Here is a 12,293-nt window from a genome sequence, read left to right on the forward strand (position 1 = left end):
GGATCTCAATTAAATCCTGACTTTGGCAATTCTCCAAGACCTTCCAGATGACTATCACAAACATTCTCCCTTAATATCATGTTTTCATTTGAAGTGTCTGATGTTGCTTGATGATGTTAGCCTATTTTCAAAGTAAAATCTGGCCTCCACATTTTAAATTCAAGAGGAGGGGCACATGGGTGACTCAGTGGCTGAGCATCTGCCTTTGGCCCAGGTTGTAATTCCAGGGTCCTGGCACCAAATTCCACATCAGGCTTCCTGCAGGGAGCCTGCTTCTCCCTCTGTCTTTGTCTCTGCCTCTCTCTGTGTGTCTCTCATGAATAAATAAATAAGAATCTTTAAAAAAATAAAAATAAATAAAACTCAAGAGGATACACTACAGCTATTTCCTCTCTCTATTAGATCAAAATCAAGAGAAAAGGGGACGCCTGGGTGGCTCAGCAGTTGAGCAACTGCCTTTAGCTTGGGGCATGATCCCAAAGTTCTGGGATCGAGTCCCACAGTGGGCTCCCTGCATGAAGCCTGCTTCTCCCTCTGCCTATGTCTTTGCCTCTCTCTCTCTCTCTCTGTCTCTCTCTCTCTCTTTTTCTGTGTATCTCCTATATAAATATTTTTTTAAAAAAAAAATTAAAAATACCCTCCAGTTCCATCCACGTTGAAGTAAATGGTGGGTATTTGTCATTTCTAATGGCTAATACTCCATTGTATACATAGACCACATCTTCTTTATCCATTGGAACTGGAGGGTATTATGCTGAGTGAAATAAGTCAATCAGAGAAGGACAAACATTATATGGTCTTATTCATTTGGGGAATATAAAAAATAGTGAAAGGGAATAAAGGGGAAATGAGAAAAAATAAGTGGGAAATATCAGAAAGGGAGACAGAACATGAAAGACTCCTAACTCTGGAAAACGAACAAGGGGTGGTGGAAGGGGAGGTAGGGGGGGTGGGGGTGACTGGGTGATGGACACTGAGGTGGGCACTTGACGGGATGAGCACTGGGTGTTATTCTATATGCTGACAAATTGAACACCAATAAAAAATAAATTTATATAAAAAATTTTTTTAATTTAAAAAAATTAAATCAAGAGAAAAGGAGTTTTGCTATTGACTTTCATGGCATTAAATAAAATGGCATGCACATCTTTGGATAGCCATCACCTCAAATGTTAACACATATTGATCACTAATGATGGCACAGGGCCTCTTCCTATACTGAGACAGACTATTGTTATTTTTTATTTAAAAAGGCTGGAGAATAGTACACCTAGGTGGCTCAAAAGCATCTGCCTTTGGCTCAGGTCATGATCTCAGAGTTCTGGGATCGAAACCCACATCAGGCTCCCTGCTCAGTGAGGAGTCTCCTTCTCCCTCTCCTGCTCTCACTCCTGCTCTGCCTGCTTATGGTCTCTCCCTCTCAATCTCTCTCTCTCTCTCTTTCTGTCTCTGTCGATCCCAGGACCCCAGGATCACAACCTGAACCAAAGGCAGATGCTCAACCACTGAGCCATCTCAGTTTGAGTTTGGGTGCCCCAAAAAGTCACTCTATTAAAATGGAAATTGAACCTCAAGGTAATGAGGTACCCAAGGGCATGTGTAATTAATGGCAGAGCTGCAATGAACACAAAAGTGACTTTTGTCCAGTGTCCCAGGCATCCTAATTCTCAATCCTGCATTCCCCCATCTCAAGAGATATTCAAACCTGAGCCAGCTACGTTTTCTTCTTTACCCATCACGAAAGGAAATTTCTCTGACCTCATTTGAGGATGGAACTTTGAACTAAAATGGTGTCATCCTTGAACCCACTTCAACACGTCAACGTAAGTGACCACAGAGGAGCAAAGTCCTATAAAAACGGAGAAGATAGCGCTACACTTTGTCCATTTCGCAGCAGGCACAAGCTCATCCATCTCCAGTCAATTGGGAGAAACTACAATGACTCTGGTGACAACTTCATCCATGGTGAGTCCTACACTAATATGCAATGCTTTTGTTGATTTAGACCAGATAATGTTTTTGGACTGCAGGCTTGATATTCTGGATTCTAACTATGGAGATCCAAGAATGCTGCATACACAGGATAGGAAACAAAAGCTTTGGTAGATACTTGTCATTTTATAGCATTTTCAAGAACTGATATACATCAGTTTGAAAGATGAGATGAAAACTGAAAGATAGCTAGATTAAGGCTAAACCACATGAGAAGTGTCACATGATGCTGTGCAGTGAGAAAGATTGTTTATTGAAAATCTGCTTTTCTGAGTACAAGGGACTTAATATAATTCTCCCACAGCATTTTTCTTTATTCCCTAATAAAATAGGACAGTATCCTTGAGAATTTAACTAATTGCAGCACTGATTTTCCTTTCCATTATTCTATTATTATACCACAGCCTTTTTAAAAAGGATTTATTTATTTATTTTAGAAGGGAGATGGGGGAGGGGCAAAAAGAGAGGGAGAGAATCTCCAGCAGAATCCCCAGTGAACATGGAGCCCAACATAGGGTTCAATCTCAGGACCCTGAGATCATGACCTGAGCCAAAATCCAGAGTCAGACACTGAACCTACTGAGCCACTCAGGTGCTCCTATTATACCATAGTCTTATATGCCAAACCTACTTATGCTAATAGATACACATGTAACTATGGTTTAGAGTAAAGTATCTTTATTTTTTGTATATTTTTATTGGAGTTTGATTTGCCAAAATATAGCATACAACCCAGTGCTCATCCTGCCAAGTGCCCCCCTCAGTGCCTGTCACCCCGTCACCCTATCCCCCCGCCCACCTCCCCTTCCTCTACCCCTTGTTCATTTCTCAGAGTTATGAATTCCTCATGTTCTGTCTCCTTCTCTGATATTTCCCACTCATTTTCTCTCCTTTCCCCTTTATTCCCTTTCCCTAATTTTTATATTCCCCCAAATGAATGAGACCATATAATGTTTGTCCTTCTCCAATTGACTTACTTCACTCAACATAATACCCTCCAGTTCCATCCATGTTGAAGAAAATGGTGGGTATTTGTCATTTCTAATGGCTGATTAATATTCCATTGTATACACAGACCACATCTTCTTTATCCATTCATCTTTCAATGGACACCAGGGTCCTTCCACAGTTTGGCTATTGTGGACATTGCTGCTATAAACATTGGGGTGCAGGTGTCTCATCGGTCTTTCACTGCATCTGTATCTTTGAGGTAAATCCCCAGCAGTACAATTGCTGGGTCGTAGGGCAGGTCTATCTTTAACTCTGAGGAACCTCCACACAATTTTCCAGAGTGGCTGCACCAGTTCACATTCCAACAGTGCAAGAGGGTTCCCCTTTCTTCACATCCTCTTCAACATTTGTTTTTTCCTGTCTTGTTAATTTTCTCCATTCTCACTGGTGTGAGGTGGTATCTCATAGCAGTTTTGATTTGTATTTCCCTGATGGCAAGTGATTCGGAGAATTTTCTCAGGTGCTTGTTGGCCGTGTCTATGTTTTCCTCTGTAAAATATCTGTTCATGTCTTTTGCCCATTTCATGATTGGATTGTTTTGTTTCTTTGCTGTTGAGTTTAATAAGTTCTTTATAGATCTTGGATACTAGCCCTTTATCTGATACGTCATTTGCAAATATCTTCTCCCATTCTGTAGGTTGTCTTTTAGTTTTGTTGACTGTGTCTTTTGCTGTGCAAAAGCTTCTTATCTTGATGAAGTCCCAATAGTTCATTTTTGCTTTTGTTTCCCTTGCCTTCATAGATGTATCTTGCAAGAAGTTACTGTGGCCAAGTTCAAAAAGGGTGTTGCCTGTGTTCTCTTCTAGGAGTTTGATGGATTCTTGTCTCACATGTAGATCTTTCATCCATTTTGAGTTTACCTTTGTGTATAGTGTAAGAGAGTGGTCTAGTTTCATTCTTCTGCATGTGGATGTCCAATTTTCCCAGCACCATTTATTAAAAAGACTGTCCTTTTTCCAGTGGATAGTCTTTCCTGCTTTGTCAAATATTAGTTGACCAGAGTTGAGGGCCCATTTCTGGATTCTTTATTCTGTTCCATTGATCTATGTGTCTGTTTTTGTGCCAGTACCACACTGTCTTGATGATCACAGCTTTGTAGTACAACTTGAAATCTGGCATTGTGATGTCCCCAGCTATGGTTTTCTTTTTCAATATTCCCCTGGCTATTTGGGGTCTCTTCTGATTCCACACAAATCTTAAAATGATTTGTACCAACTCTCTGAAGAAAGTTCATGGTATCTTCATAGGGACTGCATTGAACGTGTAAATCATCCTGGGTAACACTGACATTTTCACAATATTTATTCTTCCAATCCATGAACATAGAATGTTTTTCCATCTCTTTGTGTCTCCATCAATTTCTTTCAGAAGTGCTCTGTTAGTTTTTAAGGTATAGATCCTTTATCTCTTTGGGTAGGTTTATTCCTAGGTATCTTATGCTTTTGGGTGCAATTGTAAACGATATTGACTCCTTAATTTCTCTTTCTTCAGTTTCATTGTTAGTGTATGGAAATGCCACTGATTTCTGGGCTTTGATTTTGTATCCTGCCACACTGCCGAATTGCTTATGAGTTCTTGCAATCTTGGGGTGGAGTCTTTTGGGTTTTCTATGTACAGTATCATGTCATCTGCAAAGAGGGAGAGTTTGACTTCTTCTCTGCCAATTTGAATGCCTTTTATTTCTTTCTGTTGCCTGACTGCTGAGGCTAGGACTTCTAGCACTATGTTGAATAGCAGTGGTGAGAGTGGACATCCTTGTCATGTTCCTGATCTTAGGGGAAAGGCTCCCAGTGCTTCCCCATTGAGAAGGGTATTTGCTGTGGGCTTTTTATAGATGGGTTTTAAGATGCTGAGGATTGTTCCCTGTATCCCTACACTCTGAAGAGTTTTGATCAGGAATGGATGCTGTATTTTGTCAAATGCTTTCTCTGCATCTATTGAGAGGTTCTTGTTTTTTCTCTTGTTGATATGATCTATCATGTTGATTGCCTTACAAGTGTTGAACCAGCCTTGCATCCTTGGGAGATCCCCTTGGTCATGGTGAATACTCTTCTTAATGTACTGTTGAATCCTATTGGCTAGTATCTTGTTGAGAATTTTTGCATCTGTGTTCATCAGGGATACTGGTCTATAATTCTCCTTTTTGGTGGGGTCTTTGTCTGGTTTTGGAATTAAGGTGATGCTGGCCTCATAGAATGAGTTTGGAAGTATCCCATCCCTTTCTATATTTTGGAACAACTTTAGTAGAATAGGTATTGTTGCTTCTTTAAACGTTTGATATAATTCCCCTGGGAAGGCATCTGGCCCTGGACTTTGTGTTTTGGGAGGTTTTGGATGACTGCTTCAATTTTCTCCCTGGTTATTGGCCTGTTCAGGTTTTCTATTTCTTCCTGTTCCAGTTTTGGTAGTTTTTGGTTTTCTAGAAATGTGTCTATTTCATCTAGATTGCCTAATTTATTGGCATATAGCTGCTCATCATATGTTTTTTAAATCGTTTGCATTTCCTTGGCATCGGTAGTGATCTCTCCTTGTTCATTCGTGATTTTATTAATTTGAGTCTTTTTTGTTTTTAATAAGGCTAGCTAATGGTTTATCTAGCTTATTAATTCTTTCAAAGAACCAACTCCTGGTTTTGTTGATATGTTCTAGATTCTATTTCATTGAGTTCTGCTCGAATCTTTATTATCTCACTTCTTCTGCTGGGTGTAGGTTTTATTTGCTGTTCTTTCTCCAGTTCCTTTAGGTGCAAGGTTAGCTTGTGTATTTGAGATTTTTCCAATTTTTTGAGGGATACTTGTATTGCCATGTATTTCCCTCTTATGACTGCTTTTGCTGTATCCCAAAGATTTTGAATGGTTGTATCTTTATTCTCACTAGTTTCCATGAATCTTTTTAATTCTTCTCTAATTTCCTGGTTGACCCTTTCATCTTTTAGTAGGATGCTCTTTAACCTCCATGTGTTTGAGTTCCTTCCAAATTTCTTCTTGATTGAGTTCAAGTTTCAAAGAATTATAGTCTGAAAATAAGCAGGGGATAATCCCAATCTTTTGGTGTCAGTTGAGACCTAATTTGTGACCCAGTGTGTGGTCTATTCTGGAGAACGTTCCATGTGCACTTGAGAAGAATGTGTATTCAGTTGCTTTTGGATGTAAAGTTCTGTAAATATCTGTGAAATCCATCTGGTCTGGTGTATCATTTAAAGCTCTTGTTTCTTTGGAGATGTTGTGCTTAGAATATCTGTCATTTGCAGAAATAACCGTGTTGAAGTCTCCAAGTATTAGTGTATTATTATCTAAGTATGTCTTTCCTTTGCTTATTAATTGATTGATATACTTGGCAGCTCCCACATTAAGGGTATAAATATTCATGATTGTTAGGTCCTCTTGTTGGATAGATCCCTTAAGTATGATATAGAGTCCCTCTTCATCTCTTACTACAGTCTTTAGGAGAAACTTTAATTTATCTGATATAAGGATTGCTACCCTTGATTTCTTTTGAGGACCATTTGCATGGTAAATGGTTCTCCAACCTTTCATTTTCAGGCTGTAGGTGTCCTGAGATCTAAAATGAGTCTCTTGTAGACAGCAAATAAATGGGCCTTGCTTTTTTTTATCCATTCTGAAACCCTGCATCTTTTGATGGGATCATTAAGCCCATTCACGTTCAGAGTTACTATTGAAAGATATGAATTTAGTGTCATCATAATACCTATTCAGCCCCTGTTTTTGTGAAGTATTTTTTTGGGTGTCCTCTTTCTTTTACAGAGTTCCCCCTTAATATTTCTTGAAGAGCTGGTTTAGTGGTCACATATTCTTTCAGTTTCTGCTTGAAAGCCCTTTTTTCTTAAGATTTTACTTATTTATTCATGAGAAACACAGAGAGAGAGACAGGCAGAGACATAGCCAGAGGGAGAAGTAGGCTCCATGCAGGAAGCCCGACGTGGGACTCTATCTTGGGTCTCCAGGATCATGCCCTGTGCTAAAGGCGGCGCTAAACCACTGAGCAACCTGGGCTGCCCTCTTGGAAGCTCTTTATCTCTCCTTCTATTCTGAATGAGAGTCTTGCTGGAAAAAGTATTCTTGGCTGCATGTTCTTCTCATTTAGTACTCTGAATATACCCTGCTATCCCTTTCTGGCCTGCCAGTTCTCTGTGGAGAGGTCTTCTGTTAATCTAATATTTCTCGCCATATAAGCTAGGCATCTCTTGTCTCTTGCTGCTTTAAGAATTTTCTCTTTATCTTTGGAATTTGCAGGTTTCACTATTAAATTGTAAGGGGGGGATCAGTTTGGGGTGGAACGTCTGCCCAGCATTTCTTGCATGAATACTGATGTGATGTGACAGGAATTTTCTTCAGGCCTTTCTTCTAAGATGAGCATTTGGGTTCACATAGGACTTCAAGAATGCTAGGACAGAGATAAATGATATAGGAGGACATTTTCTCTCAGAAAACCAAAGCCATTTTAATCTAATGGCCTGACAGAGATCCATGTACCGACAGAATGATGACTTGTCATTTTTACTAAGATTACTGCCAACCAATAAAAAAGGTATCTCTCCTCAGTTGAAAGGAGAATGTTTAAGACTGGTAAACACTCCATGGTCTATAACATTATTATATATAATTGGTCATATAACCAGTTTTTCATCTTACTGATCTGAAAATTTATTACAGACTGTACGTTCTCTATGATTAACAATACAGTGATCGGCACAATTTGTTAACAAAAACCATACATTAATTCAATCTCCTACCTCTCCTTCTCATTCAGTTCCAGTCACTGTTGCTGCTGCTGAGCCTGGTGGCTATCATAAAGGCAGGAATAGCATTCCCACAAAATCCAGGATGCCGAAATACTGAGGACAAGAACTTTCCTCAGCATGTGAAGGTCAATCTAAATATCCTTAACCGGAATACGAACTCCAGAAGGCCCTCAGATTACTACAACCGATCTACCTCACCTTGGAATCTGCAGTACGTAATGGCCCCAGATAAAAATCTCTGTGTTGTTCTATCTTTTATGCATCAGATTGACAGTTAAGTCACCTTGAGGATTATTTTACTCAAAATCATCAATCACATCTGGAATGGCCATTGTGCAAAGCAATGATTCTCAAACTTTATTCGATAGACTTCTTTGATAGAGCATAGGACCACCTCTCCCCCATAATACCTATCCATTAGATCTCAGTGTCACCAACACCAAAAACCCACTCAAATTAATGGTGGTCATTATTCTAATATTTATGATACCCCAAATCTATTAATTTATTTTTTAAAAATAGAAATTTTTTTAAAAGATTTTATTTATTTATTCATGAAAGACACAGAGAGGGGCACAGACACAGGCAGAGGGAGAAACAGGCTCCATGAAGGGATCCCGACGTCGGACTCGATCCCGGGTCTCCAGGATCACACCCTGGGGGGCTAAACCCCTGAGCCACCCGGGCTGCCCTAAAAATAGAAATTTATCATAGAGGATTAATGCTTGAATTTTCTTTACCAGACCTACCATTAAGATGATTTGTTGAAAGTAACTAGTAATTAACTGGGATTTTTGTGCCTTTTTTTGTCAGATTAGCAGTGGAATAACATAGTTTGAATCCCAGTGAAGAAAAATATCATGTTGAATATTTCCACCCCTTTTTGAGTTATATAGTCTTTATCTATATCACCAACAGACCTATTATATTTGCCATGACCTTAATACAACCAATATTTAGACCCCATTAGGACTAAATACAAAATGGATTTTAGTGCTTTGATTTCATGCAAATAAGCCTCAGTTATGTGATGACTATAGATTCACCTGACTGTGGTTTCTTCTCCTCCCATTACTAAGAACAGTTCAAATAAGTCAGTTCAAAAGCCAAAACAAGTCATTCACTCAGCTGGAGAAGAGAGGGAAGAGAAGGTTATAGAGATTCCAATCCTTCGTGTCAGATCTGGGCTTTCTCCCATGAATGTGCTTTCAGATAAAATTCCCTGCTTCAAAGACAGTCTTCAATAAATCAGATTAATGGCTCTCATAATCTTAGATGATTCCCTTGGCCTTTCTCTATTAAACAGACCCTAAGAAATTGTCCTTTGTATCAAACTGAAATTCCCTCTGCAGTCTCAGTCTATCTTATTTGGTTTGGTGTTCAAAGAAATTGGGAAAAATGGATCATTCTTTTCTGTAACATTTCATATGCTTACAACTCCAAGTTTTCCCCAAACTACTTTTTCAGACTAGCAATACTTCAAGAATTTGCAATGCCTATCATTTGTCACCCTGTGAATTTGCCTCCCTTCATTTATTCCTGTCTGATTTCCTTCCTGCTTTACCAGGTATTCACTTCCTCCCTTGCTTTTGTCTTCTTTACAGCCGCAATGAGGACCCTGAGAGATACCCCTCTGTGATCTGGGAGGCGAAGTGCCGCCACTTGGGCTGTGTCAATAATGAAGGGAACATAAACTACCACATGAACTCCGTCCCCATCCAGCAAGAGATCCTGGTTCTGCGAAGGGAGTCGCAGCACTGCCCCCACTCCTTCCGGCTAGAGAAGATGCTGGTGGCTGTGGGCTGCACCTGTGTCACCCCTATTGTTCGCCATGTGGCTTAAGAGCTTCTGATCTAATCCCAGCTCCCCAGAGCAGACTTTCTGGGAAAGTAGACCCAGCCCCATTTCTGACTAAACTCATTAGGGTTCTTAAACTAGTTCATCCAATTGAAGTTTCAGAGGTAACACTTTTGTGCAGAGATAAAATCTGAATGAGCCTTCCCTCTCCCCAAAGATGAAAGTTTTCACTGAGTACCACTTTGCTTTTTATTGTGCTTTTCTAAGGGCTTTAAGTTATTTATGTATTTAATAGACCCTGAGATAACTTGGGGGCCAAAGTTTCCATTTTAATGAATTACATGCCTTATTTTGTACTTTTTTAAGACCAGATTCCAGACTTGATAATTTTATTATTTAACAGGTAAAATCTCTATTTATATGAACTATTTATGGATCTATTTATATTTCTTAGGTCTTTATAGAAAGGTGAAAGAGTGTGATTATCTGTTCTGCCTAGGGAAATCCTACAGAGAATTCAATGGCGGTTGAAAATTTCTGAGTTTGTATTACACATGGATAAAGGATTCTTTTTCCTCTTTGTGCTTTACAAGTGGATGACATGGCTATTAAAAAATGACTAAAGACTAAACCTAGTTTCATATTTATTAATTTTGTAAATTGTTGAGGTTTCACAAGAGAGATGGCAAGTCTAACTGCTCTGTTAAACCCTCATAATAAAAAAATTTTGTAATAAAGTTTGGAAAGAAAATTGGTTTCTCATTTTTTCTCATTAAAAGTACTTCAGAGAACTCAGCTTTTCCCTATTTGAAAGAGTTTGAAATTTTGCTGACAGAACAAAACAAGGCATGCCTTTGAGTAATAGCTTCCCACCCAACCCAAGTCCAAGTACTCAATTTTATAAGCCTTCCAGACAATAGAGGACTGAGGCTTTCATACTATTGGCCCATGCTGAGGACACAAGCATTCCAAAATGAATTAAGCAAGTAAAAATAAGGGCTCTGTGAAAACAGCCCATCATTATTTAAGAACTTACAAAGACAAGACAAGACCATCCCAAAAATATGACCTGAAGTTTGACAGGAAGAAGGGCTGAGGGGAAAAAAAAAAACATTGTTTTCAGACTAGAATGTCTATTCTCTCCCCAAACTTAGGCTTCTTTTGAAATTAATGCTAACAACTGGAGATCTAGAGAGGAATATTTTCCTCTTCCTCAGGCCACACCCCAGGACTACCCCTCCTGCTCCTGGCCTCTGATCCAATGCTCCCAGGATAAAAAAAAAAAAGAGCCAGTGAGGCAAAACAAACTTCAAGTATGAGAAATGTTTAGCTCAAGTAAAATAAAAACTGAATCATATTCAATCCCAGAGTAGTTTCAGGTTTCAAGTCATAATCCTGTTCCCCCACCATGGCCTGACACACTATCTTGCCCTACTTCTAGAGGCCTCTGGAAATTCTCAGGCCAGTCCAACTTCTCTCTGTTTGGTAAAGTCTATCTTGTGAGATCCTTCATTCTCCCACATGCACCAGCCCCACTAGGAGGTCCGTGACTTCTCTCTGCTCTTTTCCAGTTCCAAACCCAGGGGTCCCTCCTTCTGGTGTCATTTGTGTGCCCACATTGATTTGGCCATCTCCTGTCCTGGTCCTCACGTAACAGGTCCACAAGCAGCTGGCCCTGGCAGTTCCTTACCACCTTCATACTTCCCAACCTTGTGTTTAAATCCTGCTGCTCATTTCCCAGTTTTCCCTGAATGATGGCGGTGAAAATAAAAATTTGTTTCTGTTTTGGGATGGAAGCAGGAAATGGGCAAATGTATCCACAGTCCTGATCGACTCTTTCCCACTAGACTGTATGCCTGGGAGTTCTATGGGTGGGAAGAAGGAGTTACCTCCCGCATCTCCCTCCAGTAGGTGCTGCTTTTATTCTGTCTCCCTCTTGCCCTGTTAGCTCCAGCATCTACCCAGTCACCTAGAAATTTGTGAGGCATCCCTGAGGCTTCCCTCTTCCACCTCCTCAGGCCTAATGCCCACACATCACGAAACTCTAACTTTAACTTTCTGAACATTCTCAAATTAACCCCCTCCCTGAGACACCTGGGTGGCTCAGTGGTTGAGCATCTGCCTTTGGCTTAGGGTGTGATCCCAGTTCCTGTGATCGAGTCCTACATTAGGCTCCCCACAGGGAGCCTGCTTCTCCCTCTGCCTATGTCTCTGCCTCTCTTTGTGTGTCTTTCAGGAATAAATAAATACAATCTTTTTTAAAAAATTAATTCCCTCCCTGCCCAGGTTTAAGTCATCATCTTTTCTTATTTCTCTCCTTAGTTACTGCAACTGTTTCCCAGATGTCCTGGCAGCTATAGCTCCCATCCTCCCCAGTCCCTCCTCCAGCATCTGTCTATGGCACAAAAGCAGACACAACAATAGTCACCCTCTGTAACCTGGCCCTGCCCCTACATCTGCTTTATCTCCTGCTTCCTCTTTGATGTTTACCCTCTAGCCATAGTGAATTCCTTGTTGTGATCACCATGCTTTTCTTGAACTCAATGCCCGTGTCATGTAATCCTCTCTACCTTGAAAGCCTTTATCACCTTCTCTCCCTCCTGTTCCTCCATTCATCCCCTTCTGTTACGATCTGAATGTGTACGTCTCCCCAAAAAGTCATGTGTTGAAATCTAACCCCCAGCATGATGGGATTAAGAGGTGGAACCACTGTGGATGATTAGATCATGGG

At 40.1% G+C, this 12,293-nt stretch overlaps 1 protein-coding gene across 1 annotated transcript; it reads left to right on the forward strand.

The window, feature by feature from the left end:
- Positions 1 to 1,938: 1,938 nt before the first annotated feature.
- On the forward strand, positions 1,939 to 9,771 carry IL17A (interleukin 17A). Its single transcript, XM_025418042.3, has 3 exons — positions 1,939 to 1,965; positions 7,774 to 7,976; positions 9,370 to 9,771. Exons 1-3 carry the CDS (start codon positions 1,939 to 1,941, stop codon positions 9,605 to 9,607), a joined length of 468 nt encoding a protein of 155 aa, XP_025273827.1. The 3' UTR covers positions 9,608 to 9,771.
- The last annotated feature ends 2,522 nt before the right edge of the window (positions 9,772 to 12,293 follow it).

This window comes from Canis lupus, chromosome 12, assembly GCF_003254725.2.
Source record: "Canis lupus dingo isolate Sandy chromosome 12, ASM325472v2, whole genome shotgun sequence".
Lineage (NCBI taxonomy): Eukaryota > Metazoa > Chordata > Mammalia > Carnivora > Canidae > Canis > Canis lupus.

Bases quoted from the DNA above. Each gene is read 5' to 3' on its own strand.
- IL17A (XM_025418042.3), top strand. From the start codon at position 1,939: ATGACTCTGGTGACAACTTCATCCATG. The intron at 1,966-7,773 runs GTGAGTCCTACA...CTTCTCATTCAG, and splicing joins TGGTGACAACTTCATCCATG to TTCCAGTCACTGTTGCTGCT. The intron at 7,977-9,369 runs GTACGTAATGGC...TCTTCTTTACAG, and splicing joins ACCTCACCTTGGAATCTGCA to CCGCAATGAGGACCCTGAGA.